The 16389-nt window shown below is 44.4% G+C and overlaps 1 protein-coding gene across 3 annotated transcripts in view; it reads left to right on the top strand.

Moving 5' to 3' along the window:
• Positions 1-16389, top strand: part of AGBL1 (AGBL carboxypeptidase 1) — a gene marked incomplete at its 5' end in the record, with an annotated part of 833738 nt that overhangs the window by 152873 nt on the left and 664476 nt on the right. For all 3 annotated transcript variants that reach the window (XM_079914833.1, XM_079914834.1, XM_079914832.1), the window contains one exon: positions 10691-10899. In XM_079914833.1, coding sequence (XP_079770959.1) covers positions 10691-10899 — 209 coding nt within the window. The remainder of the gene's footprint in view (positions 1-10690; positions 10900-16389) is intronic.

The raw sequence follows: 16389 nt of genomic DNA, 5'->3' as shown, positions 1-16389 counted from the left end.
TTCCTCAGGGCTCGAAAGAATCAAGTTTGAAAACCTCTGTAATAAATATTCTCATGGGACACTTTCAGAACTCAGTAAATTTTCAGAGATTATAACTTAAAGACGGGCTGATGCATCCTTTAGGAGGTTTGGAACACGTGCTCGTTTTTACTGTGTGGTGGTCCTAAGGAAGAGCTAGTCAAGTTTGACTCAGAGAGAGATGCAAAATTGTCATCTTCATCCTTGAGCCTTAGTCAAGTAACTTTTGAGTCTCTTGGGATTAAGAGGCCTGATTAAACAATTAAATTGGACCTAATTAAATGAGAAGGGTCAGCTTCCGGTGGAAATTACAATGGTTGTTAGTATAGGCAAGATGGTGCACTACCTTCCCGAGATGGCCAGGATGTTCCCAGGCACCCACACGGGGTCTAAAAGAACTGTGGATGGTGGTGGTGTGTTTTCCTTGCTTGACATAAACTGTTGTCTGCAAAAAAACATTGTTGTAATAAGGTTGCAGCCAATCCTGCTTCTCACAACTAAGCAGGCTGCTGTGTTTTAACCAGGCTATCCTGTTTTCTGGCCCTAAAGACCTGGTTCTATCTCTAGGGCTTTCCCTCTGGCCTGATTATCTATCTGCCTATAGGTCTGGGCCATGATGTTGCTTTGACAACAGTGTGAATGTGTTCAAGGAAGCTCAGGCTCATGTGTGCAGTTCGTGTGTGTTTGCTAAAAGCTCAAACCTCTTACTCTCTAGAAGGTTGATCCACACACACTTACATATTTTGTTTTCATTCTGGGGAATCAGGGGTTAACATCCAGGATTGCTGAGCTCTAAATGTTCTGGATTTTAGAATTTGTGTCACCCTGGCATAATGAATGACTGGCTATGGATTGACAAAGATAAGGTATCACAAAGATTTAAAGAGATAGACAAAAAGATAAACATCTCAGAGCTCTGAAAGTGCACAGTAGCTTCCTCATCCCATTCAGGATTGACTGTACAATTATTTGTTTATGTCAGGATGTAAGTCAGATGCTTCCTACAGACTTCTAATAATAGCAGTCTGCAGAGCACTTTTTCATATATTATCTCATTTAATGCTTACCGCAGTCCTGCAAGACAGGTAAATATTTAACTCTTCTAGAGCAGCAGTTCTCAACATGAGTGATTTTGTCCCAAGGGAACATTTAACAAGGTCTGGAGACATTTTTGGTTGCTACATCTGCAGGGGGTGTGGGTGCTCCTGGCATCATGTGGGTAGAGGGCAGGATGCTGCTAAATATCCTACAATGCACAGGTCAGCTGCCCCCGACCCTACGACATAATATTCGGCCTCAGATGTCCATAGTTCCAGGCTGGGAAACTGTTCTACAAAACATTGAAGTTCAGAGAGGTTGGCTGACTTGCCCAAGATTGCATGATGTGTCCTTGGCACAATGGGACTGAAATCCATACCTTCATTTCACTACCAGAGAGTTTCAAATCTTGTATTTTTACTTTAAAGAAATAAATTTTAGGTATTAAATTTTAAATGAAAACCTTGGCAGAGCCATTGCATGTAAACAGCTGATGGTGGAGCTGCTCTGGTGGCAGCAGGGGTCAGAGACCCCGCTCAGCCTCTTCCTTAGCCCCTCCCCGTAATCCCAGGGACACACAGACTGCCTGGCAACTGCTACGCCCATACAAGGAGACCCAGAGAACATTAGGCCCCTGTTGGCATCCACAGATATTCTGGATTTCCCTGAGCTGTTACATTTTTGAGTAGAGGATGACAGCATCTGAGTGTGCATTTTAATAAGATGTGTTGGGCAGTGGAGGGGAGGCATGGGGGCCAAGTAGGAGGCTGCTGCCGGCACATTCCAGGCGGTAGGGAAGGGGCACTGGAAGGACCACGGGGGATAGGAGTGGAGTTAAACGAGGACGCGCAAGGCTCACGCTTGCTTCGGGACTTTTCAGTGCTGTGCTACTGGATGACATCAGGCCAAAGGGCAGCAGGCCAGGAGCACAGGGGCTGAGCCCTTTACCTTGCTCTGCGCATGCTCAAGGCCTGGAAGCATAATACAGTGTGAACCGATTTGCACGTGATGTTTGCACGTGCAGATTTGTTTTCCTGTAGTCCACGCTGCTTGTCTGTACTCTGGCCAGAAGCAGGCAACGCCACTGACAGACAGGTGTCTCCCTCATCCATTGACGGAGAAAGGCAGGTGGGGAAGTGCTCTGTCTTTCTTCTTCCAGGTATAAATCCTGGCTTTCTTCTTTAAGTGTTGCCTTCTGATGAGTAGACAGCGGAAATGGCAAAATGAAACTAGGACGAAGGTTACCTACAATGACCCAGAAGGGACTGGGGCTCCTCTTAGGGCTTAGCAGGTGCTTCTTTTTCGACCAAGAATCTAGACTCAAAAGAAAACTCTGGATGGATAGGAAAACTCCTGGGAAATTTTAGGTCCAGGCAAAGATGATCATTCCTAAGGGCTTTCTTGCAGAGATGTCAAAAACAAATAACAAAAAGGAGAGTGAGAAAATCTGACCAACATATCCGCCCGCCCCCTGCCCACCTGATTTTGCACAAACCACTGTGATGAATGTCAAAGCGGTGGGGGTCCCGCATTCTGATCTCTGCCCCTACTGCTCTCCCCTCACTTTCTTCACCTGGCTTTAGCTTCCAGGCTTTTTATTATTTGTACTCACCAAATTTGGGCTTTTCTACTTGCTCTGCTCTCCAGATTTCTAGAATTTTCTGTCCCCGGATCTCTGCAGCCTGATTCTTTCCTACATTCCGGTTTCAGTGCTGATGTCCCCTCCTCAAAAAGTTGCCCCAGCCACCCAATCTAAAGTAGCAGCCCCACCAGTCCCTCTAGAATCATTATTTGATTTTCACTGTAGCACTCGTCGTTGTCTGAAGTTACCTAATTTGTGTGTGTGTGTGTGTGTGTGTGTGTGTGTGTGTGTGTGTGTGCGTGTACCTATTTGGATCTGAGGGTCTCCCCAGCTCCCCTATGGGAATGCAAGCCCCTAAGAGTAGAGACTTTATGCATCTCATTTCCTGCTCTAATATCCCCAGTGCTTACAATACTGCCTGGCACATACTAGCACGTAGTAGTTGTTAAGTGTGTTTGTTGAATGAGTGAATGGTGGTTCCTGGAGTTTAGAGGGTATGAGTATGGTTTTAGCTGATAATTCACTGCATACCTAGCCACAGCAAGATCTGGCTTTCAGGACAAACTGTCTCTGCTTATTCCCATACGCGGAGCAAACCTCTCAAGTGATCATTTCTTGCTGGGAACAAACTCCTTTTAGAGAATTCTCAAACTAAATATTGAAAAATTAATCCTACTTCCTCAAATCTAGGATGTCATTGACTATAAGATGCTCCAATTTTTATGTGCCACGAAGAGCGAAAAAATGCTGCCAGTTGTCATTGAAACATCATCATCGGTAAGAAGCATCTTAATTCTGGAAATGCTAAAATGTGAAAAAATATATGCCTTAGAATTGATAAAGTACAAGGTGAGATTGATTCATCATATGGGATGCAGGGAAGTGGCAGGGGGTTCTGGTCTGGAGTATGTCCCCATTTGTTAGTGGTCCCTTCCCCTGTAGCATTGCAGCTTAACACCTTGGACATGGTACTCTCCAAGGACCAGAGGAAGAGCTGGGTGTGTGGAGGGAGAGGCAGATATGGCTTCTGAGGCTTTCTCAAGAGTGGAGAAACTTCTATGGCTTGGGAATGTATCTGTGGAAAGGTATTAGAAGCAGTTGGTGATTAAAAAAAACCCAACCAACAGTAGGTGAGTCTAGATTTAAAACAATGCTGTGAAGGATGGTTTCGCACCCTTCTTAGCCACTCTTTCTGAAGCTTAGGAAAAGCTTCTTTCATTTTCAAAAGGCAGTCAATGGGAAAACAAGATTGGCTTGAAACCAAATTTACTTTAGAGCCAAGTTTACTGAAAAGTATCTGTTTTACAAAGAGAAAAAAATACCTGCAAGCTAATTCCATATCATTATTCTTATTTGAGCTAATGATAATGGAGTGTAATTTCCATTACTGATGACATTAAGATTAGTTATGTTTAGGTACATACAGCGGGGCTTCTCCTTTGTGAGGAGCATCGAAGCAGCTGCCGGGGAGAGGCTGAGAGCGGACTCCGCCTTGGCAGCCCTGTGCCCACGTACTGGGCCTGACTTCCGGGCTGGCCTCAGGGGTCCCTGCCGGGCGTCAGGAGGGGTCCTGAACATCTCCTCTAGGGAGCCGAAGCACCATCGGCTGTTAATTTGGCTCTTTATTTATTTTTTTAAGTTAATTAATTAATTAATTTTTGGCTGCGTTGGGTCTTCGTTTCTGTGCGAGGGCTTTCTCTAGTTGCAGCGAGCGGGGGCCACTCTTCATCGCAGTACGCGGGCCTCTCACTATCGCGGCCTCCCTTGTTGGGGAGCACAGGCTCCAGACGCGCAGGCTCAGTAGTTGTGGCTCACAGGCTCTGGACGCGCAGGCTCAGTAGCTGTGGCTCACGGGCCCAGTTGCTCCGCGGCATGTGGGATCTTCCCAGACCAGGGCTCGAACCCGTGTCCCCTGCATTGGCAGGCGGATTCTCAACCACTTGCGCCACCAGGGAAGCCCTTGGCTCTTTAAACCTTGAGTCTCCTGTTAAAAATCAACTTTCGCCACAATTTAGGGGCCTGGGAGGGAGCAGAAAAGACAGAGGAGGGCGACTGGCCGGAGGGACCGTGCCAGGTTCGATTTGGCTGAAAGCCGCGCCCCTCAAGCACCTCAGCTGTTCCGCGGACTCCATCTCCTTCAGCCTTTTGGAAACCCTCCTCAAGAAGCTGGTTCTCCTGGTAACTGTTAAAGGTCTTTATCTGAATGCAAAACAGTGTAATCTCTACAGACCAGCCCTGGGGATAATGATGTGGGATGTCAGCTTTGGAGGCAGATGGGGGATTCCATTTGAATTCTCCACGTGCCATTTATAAGCTCTCAGGACTTGAATAAGTTATTTAACTTCTCTCAGCCTCTGTGTCTTCATTTGTAAGAGGAGGCAAATAATGCTTATCTTCAAGCATTTCCATGAGATAAATGAGATGATCATGTAAAATGATTAGCCCAATGCTGAGCACATAGGAAACATTCAGTAAATAAATACTCAGTAATTGTAACTGGTGTTACAGTGGCAAAACAGGCAGCTTATTGTTCATGTAATATGATTTAGAAGTCTTGGTAAAAGCCTGCTTTGTCTAGAAACGTCTTCTAAATTGACTCCCTGAAAAGAGCACTGTTGCAGAGGCCAGTGGATTGTTTGCTGTAGTTAAGGTCACCGTTATCTTGGTTGTAGTAATGTCTCCAAAGGGGGATTTCTAGGGTGGGATATTATAGGTGCGAGTGCTGTGGCTCCAGGTGGGTATTTGCATGTGGAGTCCTGATGAAGATCAGGCAGTGTTTGTGATATAATTACTCAGTTGGGGGATCCAGTGAGGAGAGGGTTTGGAGGCAAACCTCGGGGAGGGATGTTTGATAAGCCCAGCTGAGAGGTCTTCTCTTATGAGAAGGGGGCCACAGTCCTGAGAAGGGTTAGCTGAATTGTCAATAGTTCATATGAATGAATTTTCACGAAGTTCCTGATACAGAAGGAAATAAATCTGTTTAATAAAACTATTTAATCTTCCTGGGCAAGAATTTCTTTGGATAGTAATGTCCTACTATGCTATGTGGCTGAAGATGATTTCTGTTCTTAAGAATGATGAGAGCCTCGAATCCTTGTATTTATTCTTACTCGTGTATGTGCTTATCAAAAGCAAGGGTGAGTTATTAAACACTTAACCATTGTCAATCAAGAGGATCTTACAGCACTACCCAGTCTTCTAAAAAAGCTTTAGTGTAATGGGACCCAACTCGGGTAAAGTTGGTCAGAGAGGGGAACTAAAAAGTTCTACATTATGGACATTGTCTGTAAGGGCTCCTGGGATAACGTGGGGGAATGGTCCTCGGTATGTATGTTTGGGGTGTCTAAGGACAGATAGGCAGCTATGTAAGATGTGTGGGCATTTGGGATGAGAAATCGATTACATTACATGGGGATTGAAGGACTGTGGTTATAAATTTTACTTATTTTGAAACTTTTCCTTGTGCTGTTCTCAATAGTGAAGTGAATTTGAAGTTTGAATGTCATCCTTATGGGGAAGGGATTATCATTTATTGAGCACATACTTGATGCCAGCTGCTACGCTATGCATTCATTCCTTATAATGGACTTGTAAGGGTGATGCTTTAGTTATCTCTCTTTTATCTTGCTTTAATATTTGCAGATGATGGACATGTAGTCCAGAAAGACTTAGTAACTTAAACAAGGTTACACAGCTGATAAATGATAGAGCCAAAATGCAGATCAACAACTATGTGATCCAAGCGCTCCTATTCTTGCGTGAGGCTGTCCAAAGGAATCTGTTCATGTCCTGAACATTTGGCGGTTTGTTGTCCAAAATTACAGAGGCGGAGTTGGAATAGTAAATAGATGATGCTTATCATGTTGATGATGGCAATTATAATAGGGAACAGGTATTGAGTGCTTATTACGTTCCAGGCATGAGCTATCTACTTTATATATATTATCTCATTTAATTTTCTCAACAGTTCCACAAGGAAGGGACTGTTATCTGTTTTGTTTGTTTGTTTTTTAGATAAAGACTTAGTGACAAGAGCTGTGAAGTAACATGCTCAAGGTCACACAGATAGAAAGCAGTGGAGGTCACAGCCTTGTGCAAGGACTCCAGAAAGAAAGCTGACAGCTGAAGGGTCTGCCCAGCAAGGCAGTGAAGGGTACACAAGGATAGTAAAGATGAGTTTGGAGGTCTGCACAAATTTGTATGTCTCATTCCTAGAGCTGTGGTTGTGAAAGCATCCAGCTCATTCCTCTGCTGCAGGTTCCCACTTTTCCTCCACTTTAAGCTATCTCTTTACTCTAAAAGGGGTGATGAAATTCTCAGATATGGGAAACAAAGAGCAGTAATGGAAATTTCCTCTGGTTTTGCCCAATAAAAGTGGCAAAGCGTTGGGTTGCTTGCAGGTATTATAATCTGGGTCACCAAGCACTTCTCCACCAACCTGTCATGGGGCTGGAAATTCCCCATGAGAAATCCAGTCTTTGAGTCTTGAAGGTGTCTGGGCTTTCCTGTTAAAAGACAAACATCTTTATAGAGATGATCATGCTCTCAAATACCTTCAGGGGCAAGGTAGGTAATTCACTTTCAAAAGGGATGGGGTAAAGTGAATTGGTTCCTATGGCAACCTGGGGACTGCTTGTCCTGCCCACAAGCATTTACAACATGGCATGGCCTATAGACTACGGACTTCCTGTCAAAGGATAACCTGTCTTTTTTCTTCTTGATTGTCAAAGTTCATTGCAGAGGATGTGGAGATTAAAAACTACCAAAAAGTCTAAGTCTAGTCTAAAAAAATCCAAAGCAAATAGAATCATCAATATTTTCCTCCCTCATAAGTACTATTGATATCTTGGCATATTCCCTTCATTTTTTTATTCTTTCTTCATGAATGTAAAAATCTGCTGCATCAGTGGGGTCTGCACTAAAGAAAACATTCGAACCTCTGTGAAGAAATACCTGGGGTAAAAATAAGGAGAGCGCAAGATCACATTTTAGATTGAGAATTAGCTACAAATATGACTTCAGGAGGATAAAATCTGGAAAGGCAGGTAGAAAGAGTAGAACTTAAGAGGATAAATTGGAGAGGACAAGGATGCAGATTTGCCACAGGAAAACTGGCCAGATAAGAACTTCAGCAGGAGGCTGCCAGGGAGGGGCTGATGGAGACAAGGGGGCATGGAGAGCGCCTTTGGATGGAGAAGCGGGTGGAGGTGAGCTGTTAAATTAAAGGTCCTCAGAAGTCCTCTCTGGCCATTCCACCCCATCCTCCAACCAGTTTAACATAAACCAATCTGTTTCGGAAATTTTTTTTAAGAATTAAGGAACAGGAACTCTTTTTCCAAGGAAATCTTAGGAAGAAGCCATTGACACGAACAGACTAAAGTAGTACGGCTGGTCTGGGGATCTTCTCTGGCCTCCAAACCCTGAGCTCACCCAAAGGAATGTATGAAACCCCACATCTTCTCCTTCCTATGTGGCCTCCCAGAGAGAAGCACTGTCCTCCCCTCAGATCTTCTCAAACTCCTGCAAGTTGCAGATCCCGGTGACCCTCATTTCATTCTTCGGCTCCCCTCTACATTTGTTCAGCTTGATGGATCTCTTGTCGGGTTTCAGGCGCATATTGACTTCTGCAAAACTCCCAAGCCGTTCACGGAGAAAGATTGACTGATTTAGGGTAGGGGTTGGGGGAGGAGGTGTAGCTATTTTCGATGTTAGTAAACATGACAGCTTGTTGAAGATTAACAGAAAATGGTGAATAAAATCATTGGGATCTGATAAGGGATTTTTCTCTCAGACAATTAAAGACTTTTTTCTCGTTATCTCCCTCCCCCTCCCCCAGAAGTGGGAGATGAAAGTCATGAGGATAACACATTATTAGTCTCATACCCTTAACATAGATAAAAGACAGAAGTTAACCTCCCACTGCCCATGCGACCTCCATGCACTGTTTTTGCCATTCTGTCTTCTTTTCAGCAGGCAATAGTTTCCTTTAATACCTCCTACCTAATCCTCAACTTTCTTTTAAACATCAGATATTGGATAGGCTGGAACCTCATGTAGGTAGTAAAGAAGTCCAGTGCTTTGTGGCCGGGACCAGCCGAGGAGAGAAATATTTTTGATACGAAAGAATAATTCATTAAAGGAGGTAATGAAGGTGATTTCAACCTTCCACAATCACATCATGGAGTAAATAAAGCTCATGGCTCTCAATTTAGGGTCATCGCTGAATGAGATGTTGTAAAAAGTGAAAAAAAAAAATAAAACCAACTGCATAAATGGGTCAAAAATTTCAGTGGGGCTCAGTCAAGCCTGACAATTTAGAATTTGACAAACAAGTGGAAGAAAAGGAGAATTCCATTAATATTATGATAAAACCCTTCTGGAATAAAGCACTGAATTTCCATGTTATCGTTTCACTCACGTGTACTTTTATGGTCTTAGGAAAAAGTCTGACTTGGAGCTGAAATTTTGCTTATCCAGTTACAGCTCAGGGGATCTCTCTCTCACATGCTTGGCCAGAAACATAGATTGTCTCATAAACCAGCGTGAACAGTATGGATAATGGAGAAATGCAGTCGTGAGAGGGCAGAGCTGCAAGATGTGGGCGTTTGTTCCGGAGAGTCAGCCTGTTAGAGTTCTTCGGGGTACCTAGTCCACAGGGGTAGAGAGGACCAGGATCCAGAGAGTATCTATCTCCCCATCTACTGGGTAGACCTGAACTGGTCTGTCCGCCAACCCTGTAGGCAGAGGAGTTTAACATGAAAAGTGGTATATGTGGACTCTTGAGAGAGGTATCTTGGACCATTCTTCCCCCTTTCTTTCTTCATAATGGAAAAATGAAGAAATCATTCACCCAACAGAGGGGTCTCATGGGAGGTCTCATGCAGGGTCATTCAACTAACAAGGGGTAGTCATGGTGTGAAAGAGGGGAAGGGAACTGTAAGAGCATGCTACTACAGCTCCCTGTCAGATGTAAGGAAGCCCTGTCCTCACATCCCTGCTGGATGGACTTCCAACCTCTTTCTGGATATTTTTGGTGCCACGTTGCTCATTACCACATAGAGACCAGCTCCTTCTTGGGTAGCCTTGAGCCTGAGGAGTTCCCTTCCTGGACGGAGCCAACCCCTTGATGATCTGGCTTCCGTTCTCTTTAGGTAAAACACCCAACGCATCTGTTACACATGGCAGCCTTCCTGACATTATGTCTGTTACTCAGGGTCCTCTCCTTTCCAACCTAAGCCTTATAGTTTGCTCAACCCAAATGATAATATCCCAAGTCTACTGAAGCTTAGGAAAGAGGAATGGAAATCCCGTGGATTCCCCCCACCTCCTTTCTTCTCTCTCCCCACACACTATTATCCTTTTTCTGAACTATTTGAGAATGTTATAGACATTCACAATGGCGAATTTCGTAAAAACAAGAATATTCACTTACATAAACGTATAATAGTTTATCAAAATCTGACAATAAACATTTATACAATACTATGGGTTAATCTAAACACTTTATTCATATTTTACCAATTGCGTCACTAACGCCTTATGTAGCAAAAGAAAAAAAAATTGTTTTCTGGTCCAGGATCTAAATTATAATTATATATCATACTGACATGCCATGTCTTTTTAGTCTCTGTTAGCTCAATTCCTGTTTTTTTTTTTTTTGCTTTTCATGACCTTGACATTTTTGAAAAGTATAGATTGGATATTTTGCAGCATGTCCCTCATATTGGGTTTGCTGATTTTCCTCGTAGTTAACATTTAGGCTATGCATTTTGGGGCAGGAAAATCATAGAAACGATGCTGAAGCGATGCTAAAGGGATGCTAAAGTGGTGCTTAAGTGATGCTAAAGTGATGGTGGGTCTTTCTCGGGGCATCTTATCTGCTGATGTTGACTTTGGTCACTTGATTAAGGTGATATCTGCCAGTTTTCTCCACTGGAAAGTTATTATCATTCCCTTTATGATGGATTAGTATCTTGTGGGAGGTACACTGGGACATCCTCAGGCCGGTATGGCCAGCCTGTGATTGACATTGTCTTTTCCCATTGGTTTCAGAGTCTAACAGCCGCAGGGCAGTGAACAGAGGCTATGTCGCCATCTTGCTCCGGCTGCATCAGGACTGGCACAGCCATGACACGACCAATTCCTACGTGCTGATCCGCAGGGCGCTTCTGCTTTGCCTCAGGCATATTGCCAACCTCCGGTCTGGCAGGGAGGCCTTCCGGGCAGCTCAGGGCATGGAGATCCTTTTCAGCACCACACAGGTAATCAGCATGGGGATTATCTCTGCAGCTGGATGACACCTGGGTGATTCCTGAAGGCCGTCATTTAGGACTCGCCTTCACTAAAGTTGGGAAACCTCAGTATGTTTCTTGCTTCCTGCTCTGGGCAGATGTTCTGGACTCAAATCCTCATTCCTTCACTCACTCATGTACTGATTGACTCATGTATTCAATACATATTAGTTGGGTACACACTGGCTAGTTCAGTGATTAAGAGTGTTGATTTTAAAGCTAGAGAACCTGGCTTCAGATCCCAGCCCTAGCACCTATAGCTGTGCAACTTTAGAAAAGTCACCCACCTTCTCTGGGACTCAAGTTTCTTCTTCTTAAAAAAAATAGAAATGATAAAATCTAGGTTTTTGCGTGGCCTGAATAAGTTAACATAGACATGTCTATGTTAGCAGCGTTCTTGCCATGACTTAACTGCTTTATGAGTGTGAGTGGTTATTGGAATAATAATTAGTTTTGGGGACCTAGTGGTGAATATGATAGACGAGACCCCTGATCTTTTGGGGCAAGCATTCCACCAGAGAGTTGGACACTAAGGAAGCAAAGAATTCAATCTGGAAGATAATTTCATATTGCTCTGTGAAATCAACAGAGGAAGGGCACAGGTCTACAGTGACTTTTACATATGCAGGGAGAAGGTCTTCTCTTAGAGGGGTCAAGTCTTCTCTGAGCAGGTGACACCTAAGCTGAGACCTGAATTATTGAAGGAGTCTGTCATGCCAAGTTTAAGAGGAAGAGCATCCCAGGCAAAGGGAGTGGCACCTATAAGGGCTGTCACTTACCTGCACCCCAGTGGAATAAGTGTCTAGGGTTTCCTGGATTTCAACCAAATAATAAATTCCTTAATTTCACTTGATTAGGGCTAATTTAAACACCATCATGCGAGGCTACCTATACGTTCTCCATGGATGATGTGAGTATCTCCCAAATACCCATCATCTGCTCACCAAACCTCTCCTGGGGCCAAGGCAGCCGTGTTTCACACACATCATGTTCCTTGCTGTCTTCATATTAGTCAGTCTCTGCACTGCTTTCATTGGTCTTGTTGCTTCTCTCTGGACACCCTCCAATTTCTCTGTACCTGAGTACATCTGAGGTAATGAAGCGGTCAACGAGAGTGCCGTTTTCCAACCACGGCATCTGTAGACTCTAACCATTTTTTTAGAAAAGCTTTTTTCCCCTCCTCTAAACAATAACATAATACTGCACTGCAAACCAGTATCTAATTTTCTGTCTGCTATCGCCTCTGGGTTTCTCTCCATCATTACAGCTTTCAGAGCTTCTCGGTCATGAAATAGCTACATTTTCCATTCTATTCCTCTGGATGAGGAAGTGCTTTGAATTTTTCCAAGCTTCACCATACTTTGTGAGCCTGTGTCCCCCAGATCTTGAATCTCTCCCAGCCTTCGTGAAACTCCCCGCGTATTGCTGATGCCTAGAATCCCCCAGCTCTGGCTCGTGTGCTTTAGCCAGCTCCTCTGCCCCCGCCCTCGGCAGTATTGACTGTTTTTCCGATCTGTGTTAAAAAAACAAACAAACAAACCAAAAAAAAAAACAATTAAAAGAGCAATACAGGGAAAAGATGGTGATCCCAGAGGTACAGGTCAATGAAAAGAAGAGAGTGGAGAAAATACCAAGTGAAGCACAGGCATGAAAGGGGCTGTGAGCCCAGAAGCAGGCTTTTATAAGCAGTTCCTCAGCAGGACAATAAAGACCTCAACTGCTCAATTAAGCAAATTTACAATGAGCTCCTGGCCTCCAATTACTGTTGGGAATGGAAGCAGGATGTGAGCAGAGGCAGAATCTGCACTTGGTGGCCAGGTTTCTCCTGCCTGAAAAGCTTCCCAGCACGCGGGCTGAGTGCTCTGAGCACAGATGCCCTTGCAGCTGTGCTGGAGTTAGAGCTGCCCATCCATTCTCTCCCCTCTCCTGCCAGAGAAGATGCGTGAGTCACAGGATGGCCAACTGGGGAACCTTGGATCTAGGGATGTCATTTCAGTAGCTATTGCAAATTATGCTGCTTCTACTGCTGCTGCTGCAGCTGATGGAGATGACAACGAAAATGAAGGAGAAGAGGAGGAAGAAGAAGGAGGAAGGAGGAAGAGGACGAGAGAATGAGATTTGTCCTGAATGCTTACTATAGCTTAGGGCTGGCATAGCAGTTTATGCAGACTTTCTGATTTCAGCATTTCAAAGGATTTGAAACTGATGGTCTTACTCAACAGTCCGTATTTCTGTCCACTGGACCAGAGGTTCTCTAAGTTAAGTGTGATCAAAGCCACCTACATGGCTGCAAGGGCCCCATCCTCAGAGTTTCTGATTCAGTAGGTCTGGGATGGTCCTGAGAAGTTGTGTTTCTAACAAATTCCTAAGTGATGTTGATACTGCTGGTCTGGGTCACACTTTGAAAACCACAGTCCTTTACTATTTTTATTGGTGCTTGTGGTGTAATTGCAAGCCTACCGGGCATGAGAGTGACTGAGAAAGAACTCTCTTTGAGTCCTTCCCACAGACTTTGCCCATCATATTGTTCTTTGCCTTCCTGCTGAGGCCACTGCTTGCCATGATTCTCTCTCAATAACCCCACCTCTTTGTTTCCTGGGTCCCACAGCCTTTCCTCTGAGCATCCTTTAAACGTTCAGAGGATCAGATTGTCCATAATGCAGTGAGGCTGCTGTGTAACGTAACGGGATCTTGTTGGAGCTTTGTATGAGGAAGGACAAAGAAGGCTGACAGTTTGGATGTAACGTTAAAAACAAACCCCTGCAAGGATGCCCTGAAACAGTTTGAGATCGTTATCAATTCGGAGAAAGGGGTAATTGCAGGTGGAACAAACTTGTATGAAATAATCAGGTAAAGGGGCCACTCTCTGGAGCTAGAACAGCTTCAGAGACCAAAAACATTGCCAAGATTGGTGGTTTTCAAACTTGACGGTGTGTCACAATCTCTTAGAGGGCTTGTTAATACACAGGTAGCTGGACCCCGCTCCTAGGGTTTCTAATCATTAGATCTGAGTAGATCTGATTCTACATTTCTACCAAGTACTCAGCTGATGTTAATGCTGCTGGTCTGGGACCCTCACTTTGAGAACCACTAGAATGAACTCTGATAGTCTTTGAAAAAGTTGCAGCTACTGTCATATGCTCAGAAAGCATGGCAGGCCAGGTCTTGATTCATCAGGACCCTTTTTGTCCACAGGACTGATTACCCCAGCATTGTGGATCTACAGAAGGAAGGGCTGAGTCCTAAAGGGAATGTCACCCACTTGGGAATCAGGAGCTCGATACTCTGGAGGTCAGGGTAATTGGAGATCATTTACTGTTTATTCAGTCAATGTTTCCTGAGCTTCCGCTTTGTGAAAGGTATTGGGGTTAGGTAGGGAGTTCAAAGAGGAAGGTGATTAGAGTTCCCATCCTCCTCAGCACACCTGCTGTCCTACAGGGGAAATCAGGATCACTGCAGTATAGGCAGCAAGTGGGATGCCAGAGTGGAACTGGCAAAGCCATGCAGAGGAAGGAGAGCTCTGGGTGGTCTTGGCTGACCAGAGAAGGCTTCGAGAAGGACGTCATTGACATTTGAGTCAAAGCAGAGCGCTTGAAAAACTTGGTTTGTGCACAGAAGTGCGAGGAGTTAGTCAGGAGGTACAGACTGGAGAGGAAAGCAGTGTGCAACTAGTGGAACCACTAAGACATTCTGGAGAGTCAGGCAAGAGGGAAATACCTGGACAAGAGTGAACCAGAAGGTCCCAAACCAAAGGTGTTTCCATCTAAGACAGTCCTAAATTGAAGCTACACCACATCTGTTCTGGACCTTAGAATATGCCCGTCTATGTTCAGAGAGTTTCTGGAGAGAGAGGAAGGAGAGGGGCCACTCTAAGGCTGGCATGGAAGAGTGATCTTCAGAGCTGAAACCTGAATGACAAGAAAGAACCAGTGTTGTGAAGGTCTGATATGAGGGCTGCAGGGAGAGGGTGAAAAAGGCAAATGTGAAGGCCCTCAGGTGGTGGGGTCGGGGGTGGGGCAGAAGCATGGGCAGGAAAAGTGGGGAGAAATGATGTGAAGCTGGAGGCATAGGTGGGACCAGAGTGTCTAGAGCATACTGAACCATGATAAGGAATTTGAGTTTTATTCCATCAGATTTTAAGCAGGTACAAAGAAGGGGGAAGACAGATTTGGAGAGTTTGGGAAGGCCAGATCATGTAGAGTTTTCTAGAGCATGAAAAGGAATTCAGATTTTATTTTTTTTTTAGGTTTGAAACAGGGTAGACAATATGATTTATGCTTTTTATTTTTCATTAAAAATTTAATAGTGGCAAAATCCATATAACATAAAATTGACCATCTTAGCCATTTTTCAGTGTACATTTCAGTAGTAAATAGCTTCAAGCTCTTGTATAACTAATCTCCAAAACTCTTCATCCTGAAAAACTGAAACTCTATACCCATTCAAACTGATTTATGCTTTTCAAGGATCGTTCTGGCTGCCCTTTGGAGAGGAGAGTCTCCAAGGGCACAAGAGAAGGAGGGAGAGGCAGGAGGGCAAGGGGAGGAGTCAGACTGTGGGAGCCGAGGCAGGAGATACTGATGGCTTTGGCTCGTGAGAAGCAGAGCTTAAACCCAGGACTCCTGTTTCTTCCTCAGGCTCCTCTTCCACTAGAATGTGTCATTTTTTTACTGTGGGGATTAGTGCTAGGACTCTGCCCAGAATTAGCAGTGGTCTGCTAAAGTCCTCTTTTCAGATTCTTATACGGTTTTATGACCCTGATGATGCCTCCTGGCATCCTACTAGCTAAAGCTTACAGAATGCTTACTATTAGGCACTCACCTTACCTGTAACTCATTTAATTCAGACACAACCTTATGAGAGAGGTTCTGGTATGATTTCCTCTTTACAGATAAGGAAGCGGCAGCACAGAGAGGTGTAGTAACTTGCCAGGGTTGTACAGTAATTAGCAATCGTCAGCCCAGGATTTGAATTCAGGTAGTCTTGCTCTGGGATCTGAGCTGCGTGCTCTACTCTGTCGTGCGTATGTATCATGAAAGTAGGGTATTTGTCATCCCAAACCTAATGCAAAGATGTTAAATGTGAATTGAATATTTTAAGCACTCTTGTATTTTATCATCTTTTCCAAGTAGCAGGTGGGTTATTGGGAATCATGGGAAGAGTGAGCCTACAAGTCTCACCTTTGCCCCCAATTCTGAGACATTGGTCCACAGGAATCCTATTTCTTGGAGTCTTGTCATTTTATGATACTCAGCACAGGTGCTGACCCTGCACTCGTAGGAGCCTGAGAGTGAGTGCCTCCTTAAATTTTGTGTCCGGGACACCTCCTTGCCTCACATTAGCCCTGGTCCTGATCCATTAACACCAGGAAAATGTTGGCAAAGGATCTAGGCATTCCTATTAACTTGGACCCAACGATCATCTTTAAATTCATAAATGTTTTCCCCTGAGTAGAGCAGA

This window comes from Stenella coeruleoalba, assembly GCF_951394435.1.
Source record: "Stenella coeruleoalba genome assembly, chromosome: 2".
NCBI lineage: Eukaryota > Metazoa > Chordata > Mammalia > Artiodactyla > Delphinidae > Stenella > Stenella coeruleoalba.
This window is presented reverse-complemented; position numbering and strand designations above follow the sequence as displayed.